This window comes from Glycine soja, chromosome 15, assembly GCF_004193775.1.
Source record: "Glycine soja cultivar W05 chromosome 15, ASM419377v2, whole genome shotgun sequence".
Lineage (NCBI taxonomy): Eukaryota > Viridiplantae > Streptophyta > Magnoliopsida > Fabales > Fabaceae > Glycine > Glycine soja.
This window is the reverse complement of record NC_041016.1, coordinates 4,651,255-4,666,949: the sequence shown is the minus strand read 5'-3', so window position 1 is coordinate 4,666,949 and position 15,695 is coordinate 4,651,255. Positions and strand designations below refer to the sequence as shown.

Below are 15,695 nucleotides of genomic sequence, written 5' to 3'. Positions count from 1 at the left end.
TTTATGAAATATATATTCTAAAGTATAATTAAGTGACATACAATCTATTTTAACATTTTTTTACTAATTTTTATCATACATGTTTAATTAAAATTCTATTAAGCTTTAATATAAAATAAACACACTCATATATTTGTAGGAAACGAGTTGATAACTATAAAAAAATATAAAATTAAAAGTTAAAGTCTTTTATATCTTAAATATATTAGAAGCATTTAATATTTTCTTCTTTAAATGATTAAAATTTTAATAAAAATAATAAATACTGAAGCAAAAATAGCTCTATTTTTTTTTTTTAAAAAAAACATGTATACGAGATGTCGAGAAGACATGTGATAACCCCAAATTCACGAAACATTCGCTCCAAATTCACGACAAGCTCAAATCCAAAATCAAAACACCACCACCTTCTCCATCCTCCGGATCTGAGATCGACACGTGGCAAAACAAGAAAATCACAACCGTCCGTGCCAGATCTACGGTCAGATTTCGGGACAGCCGAGAAATCGATGCCATGCGTTGGATCACAGTTCAATTGACAATCAACGGCAGATAAAGCTTCCCGAAGCATCCACGGGCAGATCTCATCGCCTTTAAGAAGCGGCCCTAGATCTCTCGCATTCCTCGCTCAAATTAGGGTAACCGAACTTCCTAACCCTAAACGCTACGTTTTTAACATTTTTTCCTGTTTTCTCTTTCAAATCGGTGCTTCCACCGGCGGCGCGTGAGCATTTCCAACGGCGCGTGAGGGATTTGTTCCCGCGTGGCTTATTGTACAGCACTGACTAATGCTTTGTTCGACTCGCATTGGAAAGTTCGCGCCGGAGAGACGGTGGATTCTCACCGTACGGCCGTGATTTCGCACCTCCATGGCTTCCGCCGTCCTAGCTAACCGGAACGAACCTAATTGGCCGAAGCATAGAGTCGGTGGTGCAGGATTCATGGGAAAAGTACCTTTCTCTAACCCTAACCCTAAATCTAAATCTAATCCTAAATTAGCGAATAGCAAGAGGACTCTATCGGCATCGGACGATGCTTCCTCTATCAATAGGCGATCGAACGACTTCGTAACATTCTCCCAGTACGTCTCCTTCAACATCGCATCGTACACGAATAAGGAGATCAACGACCTGAAAGATCGGCTTACTTCGGAGCTCGAACGGACTCAGAGGATCAGAAATCGAATCGAGTCCGGTGATTTGCAACCTGGACAGAGCTTTAACGGCCATCCGAAGAAACCGTCGAACAAAAAGGTTTCCGGCAACAAGCGACCCTTGCCGTCGAATTCCGCGACGGATTTAAAACGATCGCATTCGGAGGTTGGGAGCTTGATGAAGGGTTGCTCGCAGGTTTTGCAGAAGCTTATGAAACACAAACATGGGTGGATCTTCAACGCTCCCGTTGATGTTGTTGGGTTGCAACTTACCGATTACTACGATGTAATTAAGCAACCCATGGATCTGGGAACGGTGAAGTCCAATCTTTCCATGAACAAGTACACGACGCCCTCCGATTTCGCCTCTGATGTGAGATTAACTTTCAACAATGCACTGGCTTACAACCCTAAGGGTCACGATGTGTACACCGTGGCAGAGCTGCTTCTGACGAGGTTTGAGGAGCTGTATCGGCCGTTGCATGAGAAATTCGAAGGTAGCGTAGGTCATGATCGCGAATCTGAGGAGGAATTGCAAGCCAGTTCGTGGAGCCACGTTGAGCCAGAGAGGGTGAAGAAAAAGGAGAATCCGACCCCACCTCCTCCTCCTCCTCCGGAGAAATTGCAACAAGAGCCTCCTCAGCCCCCTGCAAGTTCCTCTAACCCTCCATTGCTGCAGTCTCCGGTGCGCACGCCATCCCCAATGCGAGCTCCTCCTGTGAAGCCTTTGAAGCAACCAAAGCCGAAGGCCAAGGACCCTAACAAGAGGGACATGAGTCTTGAAGAGAAACACAAGTTGGGGTTAGGGTTGCAGAGTTTGCCGCCTGAGAAAATGGAACAGGTGGTGCAGATTATTAGGAGGAGAAACGGGCATTTGAAGCAGGATGGGGATGAGATCGAGTTAGACATTGAGGCTGTTGACACAGAAACACTTTGGGAACTTGATCGGTTGGTGACCAATTATAAGAAGATGGTTAGCAAGATCAAGAGGCAGGCATTGATGGGCAACATCTACAACGACAATGTGCAGGCTAACAAAGGCAATGAGGTAAATTTTCTACCATTAATTTTGTTTATTTGTTTTGCATTCTTAATTAGCATTGACAACTGAGTTGTTGCCAGATACTCATTTTTGTTGTTTTTGATATTATTGACCTGACAGGAATTGCCTGCTAGGGAGAAGGTTGAAAGGGCAGCAGTTGAGGCGAAGAAGCCAAAGAAAGTAGAAGCAGGGGATGAGGATGTTGACATTGGCGACGAGATTCCAACGAGTATGTTTCCCCCTGTGGAGATTGAGAAAGATAAAGATGTTGCTGGAGGCCATGCAAGTAGTAGTTCTTGTAGCTCTGGTAGTTCAAGCAGTGATTCCTCATCGTCTAGTGGTACTCTATTGTGTATGCTTTGGTTTTTAGTTGAAACTCTTTTTCTGAGGGAAAATTTTAAGTTTGATCACTATTGCAGATTCGGATTCGGGGAGTTCCTCAGGGAGTGATTCTGAAGCAGACAACGGGCAATCATAACAGTCAGGGGGTTTGTGACTAATGATCAAACATGATCATGTTGGTAGGCGGATGAAGAAAATGTTTGCTTCATTGGCTTCCTTTGAGGGCGCTGCTTGAATACATGGACGAGGTATGGTATGCCCATTTTATTTTATGTATTATTCTTTTGCTGCTGTGAGTTTTTTCGCAGATGGAGTGATTGGCTTGGCTAAATTTGTGATTACCTCTCTTTTCAGGGATTGTGATTGTTGGTGGTTGTGTTGTGGGTTGGGGTTGGGAGTAGCTGTTTGCATTGTGGCGCTGGGAACCATGCTCGAGGAATGGTGGTGTGATATATTTGTACAAATGATTTCGGAAACCAAATTAATCATCAAAACAATTTGGCGGCCAGAAAGGAGAGTGAAATGTGATGAAATCCTAGGATAGACTCGTTAAAGATTTGGGAATAGAATGCAGGGAATTAGTGTTTTTTGAGTTGTACCATGTACACATTAACAACAGTATATAGATGAAACTTTTTCCTTCAAGTCCCTTTTTGTGTATCTGTGCGTTGATGTTTTTTGTGATCGTTAATTAGTTAAAAGATCACCTCATTTCATTTTTGATGTACCGAGGAGATGCTTGAACACCAAGGAAACTAGGGGTGGAGAAGGCCACAAAGAAGAATCATTCTATTTAAAGTCAGCCTATCAGTCAGGTTAGTTGATGCCTGGTCCTCAAAGGTTCAAAACATTCCTTTGGGGGTAGCTGATGGGTGTCTCCTTACAAATTCTCAGCGTTTAAAGGGAGGCATAGCTGAGGTGTATACCCGTCGAAGGTTTATGAAGAGCTTGAGATGTATTGCCTCAGGACTGTGATAAGGTTGCGGAGTTTTGATACTCTGCTCAAAGATAATCAAACTCAGTAGTTTTTCAGAGTTGGCCTGGATTTACGATTTAGATGTAATAGGAGAACATGGGATCCATCGCTCTCCAATTGGCTATTTTATTTTTTGTAGCCACTTGGTTTCTGTAACCTCACTTGTTGAGCATCACCTATAGAGCATTATGAAACATAAAGCGGATGGGTCGGTCATATCATGACTCAAGGTTTAGCTGCTTATTGTTCGTGACGAAGGTGTTGCTGATATGTCTTTCATTGTGATATTGGTATTTGTTCAACTGTTAAAGCTTTAGCTGTTGGGGCCTGTAGCATGGTGTAAAGCTCTTTTATTATTTAAATGTTACCGACGTCTTGGTTGAAATGGATTCTGAAGTTGCTTTGAACTTGGCCTGGTGGGGATGTAAATTTTTCTCACCATTGCTTTTCTCTTGTCTGGAGCATCAGGGAGCTAGTTGGCACATCATTTTCTTGCTAAGTATGGTCATTCTGTAGACTTTGATGTTCAGGTTTTTTCCTGTCCCCTTGCCCCCTTTGCTCCCATCCCTCGGGGAAGAATCTTAGCGAATTCCCTTCCCTGCTATGAATGTGTAATCTGTTTTGTTGGGCTTTGCCGTTTATTTCATTTATAAAAAAACAAAAGAAAACCAGTTTCCACACGGAGGATGACTACTGATATGCACAGTGTTATTAATTGCCATGGTTATTTTATTCTGATTGGTGCTATAGAGCAAGATTGTCAGAGAGAAACTACTTTATGTAAAATCGTTACTTAAATGAACTTCGATAAGACACGATGGAATGAATGGATAAACTAGCTTATACCGAAAAGGTTGAAAATCGAACCCAAGAATGGTTGACGTTTATGTGTCCATTTAAAGTTTGTTAAAGTTGATTTTGAAGTGATAAATGTGACTAGAATGATTGTTTTAAATTAACTTCAATGATAAGTTTTATGTTAATTTTATATTAAAATGCGTTATGGTGTTAAAATTAACCTTTGATGATGATCAAATAAGAAATGATCATGACCAGAGTCTCTGTCTACCCATAGCTCCTGTTTCTTTATCACTTGCTGCATCTGGACGTATTGAATTTTTCTTAATTTTTCACTTCGCCCTCTGACAATGCTGGATCTACCGTCTCTTCCTTTGTCTGGTGACCCCTGGTCCTCAACATTTTCTCCCTTCAAATATGTTCGTTTAGGTTAGAGCCCTAATGCTGAATCGATCGCTTCTCCCCTGTGCTTGGGTGCCCCTGATGCTATCAAAATTATGAGTAAACTTGAGGAGTAAATGGGTAAGCTCTGGATGGATACTGTTGTACTCCAAGATTGGCCTTTGTTCACGGGCATGTGATTGTGTAGCTTTCACTTGAGTGGAGGGCTTAATCGATCTCAATATTCTCATTAGAATATATTTATTATGTGCTAAAGGTGTGATTATTCAATACATCCTGATGCTTTCAGAGAAACACGTTGTACTGTACTAAGTTCACTTTTGTTTTGTATTAAGTGAATATATTTAACGGTGTATAATTGTGATAAAAGAAGTCATTAAATAAAGTCTTCAAATAAATAAATAATTAAAGCAAAGAAAGACTTTCCATTTATTTGTAAAATGAGCCGTAATATCCTAACAAGTGACTGGAAGAAAATGACTATTAAGACTAACCAAGACGAAATTATATTTTGTAAGAAATACTATCACTGATTTAGGTTACCGAGTCTATATAGAAAAGATACTTAGCTGCAAAAATAAATCCATTGCTCTCCTCTCTCCACCCAACAATTATATTATATATCTTTGTACCGTGAAAGCAAGCAAACTTTGACCGAGTCTGCTACTCTTTTCCCATAAAAATTCAAGAAAACTTTAAAGTAAAGATTCATAATCAGAACAAGTGAACCGAAACAGGAATCATCAATATTCCAAGCTTGGAAGAGCAACTTCGAGAAATAAAACCTAAATCTGCAGCTCATCTCGGTGCCATGGTTTCTGCATGTATTGTAATTTGCAGATGAAGGAAAGAAGGGTGAATGTATTGCTTGAAGAACCTTACCTTAGTGATCCTGAAATGTTTTTCCTTCTACACCTGCCCTTGTGAGTGAGTCACCAAGAGAAATGATTTTGTCCTTGTGAGTAATAAAACCCGTGATAAACAGGTAACAAAATCTCATGCATGTCTTACTTTTACGAATAAAAATAAAATTAACCTTAATTGAATATATATTTTTCTAGTAAAATTAATATTAGTTGATCATATATTTTCAAAATAACATAAAAAACGCTTTAATAAAATATTTATACTAAAATGAATTAATATTTCCTAGTTTTATCTGAGAAAGAAAGATTATTTTACCATCATAGCAACAAATCACTAGCAGATGAAAAATCAAGAGCACCAAATCACTAACTAAAAATAATTTATTTTCAATGTTAAATAAAAAAAAACACTCATATGTATTGGTGTCAAAATTGTAGAAATCAAGTATATAGGAAAAATAAAAAAACAAAATCTTAAACAATAAATGCGGCATACAGAAAATGTTGATCACGCATTCCAAATGCAAAACCAAACAAAAATAAATGAGGGAAGATTAAAACAAAATTGCTACAAAAGCAAGCAAATGACTGAAGAAGGACTAAAAAGGACCAACCCATGGAAATCTCGCTGTACGAATAATTCATAACTATAGGCGTATAGCAACATCAATGTTGTAAAGAGAGTTAAAAACTTGTCGAAGATGGTGAAGAAGTGACAGAAAATAAATTAATTTGATTTTTTTAAAATGATATATTATTAATATATCTATAAGGTAACTCTTTTGGTAATGATCTATAAGGTAACTCTTTTGATAATGATCTATAAGGTAACTAACAGAACACACATTACTTTTATTTATTGAATTCAATAAAATTGGTTTTTGTGTGAAAAATCATTGAGAATAGCAATACTAATTTTTAATAGCACTCAACAATCCTATATGTGAAGTTAAATAACTAACGAATAAAGGTTATTGAAAGGTGAATGCAAACTACACAAATAGTTTTTTTTTTTTTTTTGGTATAAAACCGCTGAAAAGAATTAATGACACCAAATTATTTGGCAATTACTCAATTATTTAAGGGTGAACTTATCTTAGACTCAACTACTATTATATATAAAAAACGATAAAGACTTGTGTTTATGCAATTTGAATATTTAAATAATTGGTTGTCCAAAATCAGCCTTTCATGTTATACCCTACTAGGTTATGCTTCTACTAATGATTTACAATATATATATATATATATATATATATATATATAATGATAAAGACATGAGTTTTTCTAATAAGAAAATTTAAATAAGTATTTACCATAAATCAGCCTTTTATATTATAGCTACCAGCACACCAGATTATGCTTCTACTCTTTTTTTTTTTTTTAAAGAAGGTTATGCTTCTACTAATGATTTCAAATAGGCGTTTATACAATATGACTTGAAATTATAATTTTTTCTTGTAAATTCTTTATGTATATTTTCAATTAATTTTCTGTGAAATTTTCCCAAACGACATGCAAATTTTGCTATAATAATTTTGAGAAAAGTATGATTAATTCCTTAAATATGATGAAATTTTTCACATTCACTTACAGAGTTTATGTTGTATAAAAAAATTAATGTTTCTTGAAAGGATTTAAAAAAAAATTACAGATAATTTTTCTAGTTTTGTTGATTCAATATATAAAAATCATAAAAAAATAACCTAAAGAGTTTTATTAATATAATTAATATTTTTTTTGAGGAAGTATAATTAATAAATAATTAATATTTAAATAATATTATTAAATTTTTAAAATTGCCCATAAAAAATTATTATCCAAAGTATTACATTTAATTTATCTAAAATAATATATAACAATGATAAAAAAAGTTGTTCTTCACTTTTCATTAAATGTCTTTGTCCCTCAACTCGATATTATTTTGTTTCATTTTTAAAAAATATTGAGAGGCACGGCTTATTTTTATGGAAAAAAATTTGTTTCATTTTTTATCCTCAGTTTTTTCTCCTATAAGTATTTATGTAGAAGTTTATCCTAACATATCCTAAATAGGTTATATTTCTAATTACCTAAAAAATGGTTATATTTCTTTGTTTACAATAATTTGTTTAAGATTATAATTGGTTGGCTAGATTTACTCTTGTATTTTTTTAATTTTTCAAAAAAAAATATTAAAGAATAAATGGTATTTTAACTTATTGTTATTTTTAAACATATGAAATTAAAATGTATTTTTCCTTGAAATTTATAATTTTGGAAAAAAATTCTACATTCTTTTACCGGTTGGTGTGAACATGCAATTTAATCATTAACGTAGTTGATTCTTTTTTTTCATTGAGTGGTGACAGATTTTCATTCAAGATAGTTACTGATTCTACCTTAGAATTACGAATACTACAAGCATTCCCATTAAATGGGATTCTAGGAATGTCATTAGAGTTGGATGCTATTCTTTTGGACCGGAAATGTGTGTCTAATTAATAAAATACCAGCAAATTAAGTGTCCAATGTGTGGAAGAATCAAATAACAAAGTAGAGAGAGAGAGAGGTATGTCATGCTATGTTATGCATGAGCTTAATTGCTTTTCTTTTCTGTTGCCATGGCTTCCAACTCCGAAGCTTAAATGCATCGGAAAGCATTGGATGCTAAAAACAATTGGATAGCTGTTATATTAATTTCTTTTCTATTCGATTGTTTTTTAATCAATATTATTTTTCTATAAGCAACAACAAAAAGGGGATAAATTCAAAGCAAAAAAAAAAAAGAGGGAAATAAGCAGTCACAAATCTAGAAATATTTGTAATTGGTTTGGATAACAAGTCAATGCTTTGAAAATCTATTAAATCAGATCTAAACTGAATATATTATATATATATTATATTAATGTAAGTATCGGGTTAAAACATGTGTTTGGTTGAATCGAATAGTGGTTAAAACATGTGTTTGATTGAATTTGAGAGCTTAGGATAGTAGATAATAAGGAGAATAGAAAATAAATATTAGTTGAATGTGAGATTATGATTTTTTTAAAAATAAAATATATTTAGTAATAATTTTTTTTATAAATAATTATTTTATTATCACATAATAAACGTGAGATAATTTTTAGGTTAAATTACTCATTTGGTCCCTATAGTTTCATGATTCTTACTTTTTTAGTCCCTATCATTTGAAAGTGATTTTTTTAATCTCAATGATTTACATTTTAATTCTCTTTTAGTTTCTGCAGTTTTGAAAGTGATATTTTTAATCCCTATAGTTTCATGATTTTTACTTTTTTAGTCCTTATAATTTTCAAATCACATGAATTAAAAGAGAATTAAAATATAAATTATAAGAATTAAAAAAAATATTTTTATACTACAAAAATATAAATTATAAGTACTAAAAAGATCACTTTTAAATTATAGGGACTAAAAAGTTAAGAATCATGAAAATATAAAGACCAAATAAGTAATTTAACCTAAATTTTATTAAGCTTATATTTTTTATTATATTCTTATAATATATAGTATGTGAAATAAAAGTCTCTTAAATCTCTAGTAGCAATGCAAATACTATTACAATTTTTTTTTATTAAAACAAAGATTAAATAGCAGTCAAAATGAAAAAAAAAAACTGTTAGATTATATTCTTTAAGTCACTTATTCAAGTACTTTTTTTATTGGTTAAAATTTATTGAAAATAATAAGATTTGATAAGTTTTTCATCATATTTAATTATTTTCTCTTATAATTTTATAATTTTTAATAAATTTTAATCATTTAAAAAGTGTATTTAAAGAAATATGTTTGTAGCACTACTCAAAAATAAAATAAAGATTAACTCAAAGATGCACCATTCATATTATCGTTTTTGAAGAAATTAATGGTTTCATATATAGGCTTAAAAGGTTTACACCCAATGACGTAAGATTGCATAATCCCATTCATGGTATCTCTTTTGTGCATTAATACATAATAAAGATAAGTTAAAAAAAAGGTCTAATTAACTCTGTTTGTAACGATCAGGCTGAAATACTTTGAATTTAAGTATTAGTTGTGTCATATCCAAGATTCGAGAATAGGAAAAGTGAAAAATTGACACTTTGAAATTAGTTGCAAAATGTGAACAAAGAAAAGATGAAATCAATCCCCATTTTTTACCATTATCTTTATTGTATAATAGTTTTTTTTTTTGGTTTTTCTTTAATGTATAATAGTGATAATACGTAACTGCAAGACAACTACAGTTTTTAATTTAAATGCATCATTATATAAATACACCTTTTAACTTTTGTCGTGTATCAGCATATACATAAGAATAAGTTATTAACTTAATTTAGAGATATTAAATAAAAAAATATGTGCTGAATAAAAGGAGTATTAATATTGTAAAGATTATTTTATACTATTATCTAATTAATTATATATTGTATTAACTTTCATAATAACTAAATACATCATTATATACTGTTATAGTTAGAATGATTTTTAATTAATTGACGGTATAGATTTTTGTAAAATTTAAATGATCGAATCATAGAAAAATATATTTTTGTTTGACTTGTTCTAATTCTTTTAATATTGATAGTAATTACATTTAGGATAAATTGATGAATATGTCAATTAGTATCGACTCACCAGGGAATGCAAATTATTAAAATTAATCCTTGTTTAGCATGGAGGGAAATGTTGTATAGAATGGAAAGGGTTCTGTTTTTTCAAAATAAAGAATCAAATTAGTGATTTAACTAATAAAGATACTAATTTAATTGCCTAATTATAATTATATTATTAATAATTAAAAACACAATAATATTTATAAATTTTTTATGCTACAAATTAAACTTCATAATTTATAAATATCATCAACATAACGCATTACAAACAATATTCAAAATTAAATACAAAACCAAGCCAAATATGTCATAACGTTCAAAGTCTAAACCATACAATAATAACAGTATATATTAACAACTACAATTAGAAACTAAAATAAATATAATTGATATAACTGTCAATTTTTATAAAATTGGGTTAGAGTTGTATCAATAATCACAATAAGTTTTTAATTAGAAAACAATAAAGATTTTTTTTTCAACGAACTAGTCATTGATGATTTGCCTCTCAGTTTTTCATTGATTATTAGCAAGAATCGATTTTAAGGATTGACCTAACCAATCTTGTTTAGGTGCTTCTGGAAACATATACTCTTTATTGGTTTCTTTGAAATCATGAAACTTGGAGTTGTGTACATTGGCCCAATGCCTATTTAGAGTTTTGTTGGGAAAAAACTCAAGTGATTAAAATTACAGTACCACTTTTGTGTACATGCGTCAGGATATTCACATTTAATGAAACTAAATCCTCATATCTTATCCCCTATTCTAAATGTGTGTGTCATATTTAACACATTTGTATTAGCTATTTAATTTAACTAGTTTTAATTTATAAGTAGTATAATTTGGTAAGGTCGTAAACTTCTAAAACTAATGACCTTTTCATCTTTTAAAACTAACAAAAGTGGTACAATTTGATAAGGTCATAGACTTTTTCTCTTTTGAATGTACATTTCACACAATATTCTTATCAATCAACTTAATTTTTTTTTTAAAGCAAAAGAGAGGGACTGTTGCGGTTAGATTGTTACTGACATACATCCCAACTATTGGTACCCGAATAATCATCCACCCAAACCAACAATCTTCGAAATATGTTAACCACAATACAACAATGAACAAGAAGAACAGATCATGGGGGGACATGCACCGTAACGCATGGAAAATGAAAGAGGGACATCTCCCCGAATCTAAAGTTATGAAGAACATATCTATCCTTTACAAAAGGCAACTATCAAAATTTCGTCTAAATTACTATCATGAAAGGCTAAAGTGTTTGCACAAGTATTCCCTTCACGGTAAATATTACAAATTAAAAAGTTCATAGGCTTAGTTAAATAGATGGCTTTTCTCCATCTAGTTGTAATGTTCCAAGGCAGTGCCAAATCATTTTTAACAACCTCCAAAACCATCATAGAATCGATCGCATTCTATCCAAAGTTTTCTCCAACTCCTTTCCATGGCATTGATGACTATAATAATTTCAGCAAAAATGGATTTTTGATATCCAAGGTTGATGATAAAAAATCCTAGGAATTCAACATCATGGTTCCTCAAGATACATCGCAACCAATTATGTTTCGATTTCCCTGCAACTCTTCTATCTCGCGCATCAGTATTATTCTCTCTAACAATGTATCAATCATATTTTCTCTTTTCACGGTCACAATTTTAATTTTTTTATTCAAACACAAAATTTTAAAAATAAAAAAAATTCAATTAAATTATTTAAAATTCTTTAAAATTTTAAATTTTTTCATCTAAACAAATCTAAAAACTGTGTGTTGGCAACTATCAAAGAGCAACTGTGTGGACTGTAATTTTTTGGTTTTGAAAGAGACACTTGTGTTGAGCATTTCAAATCATCCAAATAATATAAGTCAGAGTCGTCATCCTAACACCATTAACCTGAGCAGAGCTTTATTGAGAGGGGAGATCCGTCTATTATTCATTCCAACCAATTCCATAACTGACCGACGAAGGAGCAATGCAAAACCAAATGGTCAGATATCTTAACGTGAAAAATTAACTAAACTTAATTAAGACTAGTCTCATTAAATATAAAACAACTTAAAGTAATTAACTTTACGGAATTTCTAGTTATTTTTTATATACATATAAAGAAGAGGGTATGGTTTATTTTACTGTAATAATTTTGCTTTTATTTCCATTAAATTTGTTTAAAATTTTAAATAATAAAATGATACGTTTTATCTTTAAGTATTAGAATTTAAAAGTCTTGTACACACCTTAAAACCAAGAAAAAAGAGTCGCACCGGAACTTTAATATCACTTCAACGAAAAGTCTTTTTCCAATCTTTTTAGCTAAGTTGCTAGACCATCCCTATAATTTAATTAAGTTAATTGATAATTAACCTACTACCGCAGAACCCTTAAAAAATTATATTGATAACTAAGTTAATTAATTTTCATTTTCGTCATGAAAATTCATCATTCAAAAGCGCTAATACGCTTGATATTATAATTAAGTGAAAACACAGGGAATGGAAGAAGGAGAAGAAGAAGAACCAGTCCTCTCTCAAACTGCACTGTTCTTTTACGATACTACCCTTCACATCGACACGCGTTTTCCTCGCCCACACGCTGGAAACTTTAGTTTGGCCTCCATCCACGTCATCAACGTGGGCCCACCCCCCCGTCAAACCCTAAATGTACAACACACATTCACCCCAAATTCACTTCAAATCCAAATCCAAATCCAAACAAGGGCCTCCTCCATCCTTCCGCTCTGACAAAGACACGTGGCAGCATCACGAAATCATCACCCTCCGTGCCAGATCCACGGTCAGGTTTCGGGACGGTCGAGTAATCGACGCCATCCGTCGGATCATAAATCAAGAAAGCATCAATGGCAGAGAAAGCTTCCCGAAGCACCCACGGGCAGATCTCATCGCCTTTAAGAAGCGGTTAGCCCCCTTTCTTTCCTCGCACAGATTAGGGTAATCCAACTTTCAAACCCTAAAAGTCTACGCTTTTAATTTTCTGTTGTTTTCTCTCTCAAATCGGTGCTCCCTTCGGCGGCGCGTGAGGGTTTCCAGTGGCGCGTGAGGGTGTTATTCGCGCGTTATTCCAAGTTCCCCGCTGACCTATGCTTTGTCCGACCCACATTGGAGAGTTCACGCCGGAGAGAAGGCGGAATCTCACTGGACGGCCGTGATTTGGCACCTCCATGGCTTCCGCCGTCCTTGCTAATCGGAACGAACCTAATTGGCAACGGCATAGAGGCGGTGGAGCTGGATTCATGGGAAAAACACCTTTCTCTAACCCTAATTCTAAATTAGCGAATAGCAAGAGGACCCAATCGGCATCCGATGATGCTTCCTCTATCAACCGGCGATCGAACGACGCCCTAACTCACTCTCAGTACGTTACCTTCAACATCGCTTCGTGCACGAAGAAGGAGCTCAACGACTTCAAGAATCTCCTCGTCTCAGAGCTCGAACAAATTCGGAAGCTAAGGAATCAAATCGAGTCCAGCGAGTTTCAACCCGGGCAGAGCCTCAACGGCCATCCGAAGAAGCCGTCGAGCAAGAAAGTTTCTGGCAACAAGCGGCCCTGGCCGTCAAATTCCGCGAAGGATTTGAAACGGTCGCATTCGGAGGCTGGGAACTTGATGAAGTGTTGCTCCCAGGTTTTGCAGAAGCTGATGAAACACAAACATGGGTGGGTCTTCAACGCCCCCGTCGATATAGTCGGATTGAAACTCCACGATTACTGCGATATAATCAAGCAGCCAATGGATCTGGGTACTGTGAAGTCGAATCTCTCTAAGAACGTGTACGCCACGCCTGCGGATTTTGCCTCTGATGTGAGATTAACTTTCAACAATGCACTAGCTTATAACCCTAAGGGTCACGATGTGTACACCATGGCGGAGCAGCTTCTGGCGAGGTTTGAGGAACTATATCGGCCGGTGCATGAGAAATTCGAAGGTAGCATAAGTCATGATCGCGAATCTGAGGAGGAATTGCAAGCCAGTTCGTGGAGCCACGTCGAGCCAGAGAGGGTGAAGAAAAAGGAGAAGCCTCCTCCTCCCCCTCCTGCGAAATTGCAACAAGAGCCTCCGCTTCCCCCTGCAAGTTCTTCAAACCCTCCATTGCTGCAGTCTCCGGTGCGCACGCCATCCCCAATGCGAGTCCCTCCTGTGAAGCCTTTGAAGCAACCAAAGCCGAAGGCTAAGGACCCCAACAAGAGGGATATGAGTCTTGAGGAGAAACACAAGTTGGGGTTAGGGTTGCAGAGTTTGCCGCCAGAAAAAATGGAACAGGTGGTGCAGATCATACGGAGGAGGAATGGACATTTGAAGCAGGATGGGGATGAGATCGAGCTAGACATTGAGGCTGTTGACACAGAGACCCTTTGGGAACTTGATCGATTGGTGACTAATTACAAGAAGATGGTTAGCAAGATTAAGAGGCAGGCATTGATGGGCAACACTAACAACAACAACAACGATGCGCAGTCTAACAAAGGCAATGGGGTAAATTCTCTACCACTTGGTTCATTTTGTTTAATGGGCTTGTTCTTACTTATCGTATATTAATTTTGCTGCTTTTGATGTCATTGAATTGACAGGAATTGCCTGCTAGCGAGAAGGTTGATGGGGCGCCAGTTGAGGTGAAGAAGGCAAAGAAAGTAGAAGCAGGGGAAGAGGATATTGACATTGGGGATGAGATGCCAACGAGTATGTTTCCCCCTGTAGAGATTGAGAAAGATAAAGATGTTGCTGGAGGCCGTGGAAGTAGTAGTTCTAGTAGCTCTGGCAGTTCAAGTAGTGATTCCTCATCGTCAAGTGGTATTTACTTACTCTTAAGTAGTCCGTCCTTGGTTTGTAGTTGAAGCTATTTCTGTGAGGAAAAACTTAAGTTTGATCGCCATTGCAGATTCGGATTCGGGGAGTTCCTCAGGGAGTGATTCTGAAGCAGACAACGGGCTTTCGTAGTAGCCAGTGAGTTTTTGGAACTAATGGTATCATGTGGGTGGGGTAGGCGCGGATGAAGAAAATGTTTGCTTTCATTGGATTCCTTAGAGGGCGTTGGTCGAATACATGGAGAAGAGGTATATGCTCATCTCATTTTTTGTATTATTTTTTGCTGCTGTAAATTTTGTCGCAGATGATGATAGGGCTAAATTTGTGATTACTTTTCATTTCAGAGATTGTGACCGTTGTTTGTTGGTTCGTTTTGGGAGTAGAGGCGGACCACCTGCTCCAGGATTTGTGGTGTGACATAGATATAGTTGTACAAATTATTTCGGGAACCGAAGAAAACAATTTGTAGGCCAGAAAGTAGTGGACTTAAATGTTGTGAAAATTCTAAGATAGAATCGTTAAAGATTAGGAATAGAACCGGGAGAATTAGTGTTTTTTGAGTTTACCTTGTACACATTACTACAGTAAATAGATGGAACGGCCTCCTTCGAAAATCCTTTTTTCGTGGATTGTGTATTGGAAATTTCGGGATTGTTAATTAATCTCTTAAAAGACCAACCA

At 34.9% G+C, this 15,695-nt stretch overlaps 2 protein-coding genes across 2 annotated transcripts; both read left to right on the top strand.

The window, feature by feature from the left end:
* The first annotated feature begins 631 nt into the window (after positions 1-631).
* On the top strand, positions 632-4,193 carry LOC114388332 (transcription factor GTE7-like). Its single transcript, XM_028348752.1, has 4 exons — positions 632-2,201; positions 2,316-2,535; positions 2,615-2,785; positions 2,892-4,193. The coding sequence occupies exons 1-3, from the start codon at positions 870-872 to the stop codon at positions 2,671-2,673; spliced, it is 1,611 nt and encodes a 536-aa protein (XP_028204553.1). The 5' UTR covers positions 632-869; the 3' UTR covers positions 2,674-2,785; positions 2,892-4,193.
* Positions 4,194-13,117: 8,924 nt separating this feature from the next.
* On the top strand, positions 13,118-15,692 carry LOC114385747 (transcription factor GTE7-like). Its single transcript, XM_028345804.1, has 4 exons — positions 13,118-14,684; positions 14,780-14,999; positions 15,088-15,262; positions 15,359-15,692. The coding sequence occupies exons 1-3, from the start codon at positions 13,374-13,376 to the stop codon at positions 15,144-15,146; spliced, it is 1,590 nt and encodes a 529-aa protein (XP_028201605.1). The 5' UTR covers positions 13,118-13,373; the 3' UTR covers positions 15,147-15,262; positions 15,359-15,692.
* Positions 15,693-15,695: the final 3 nt, after the last annotated feature.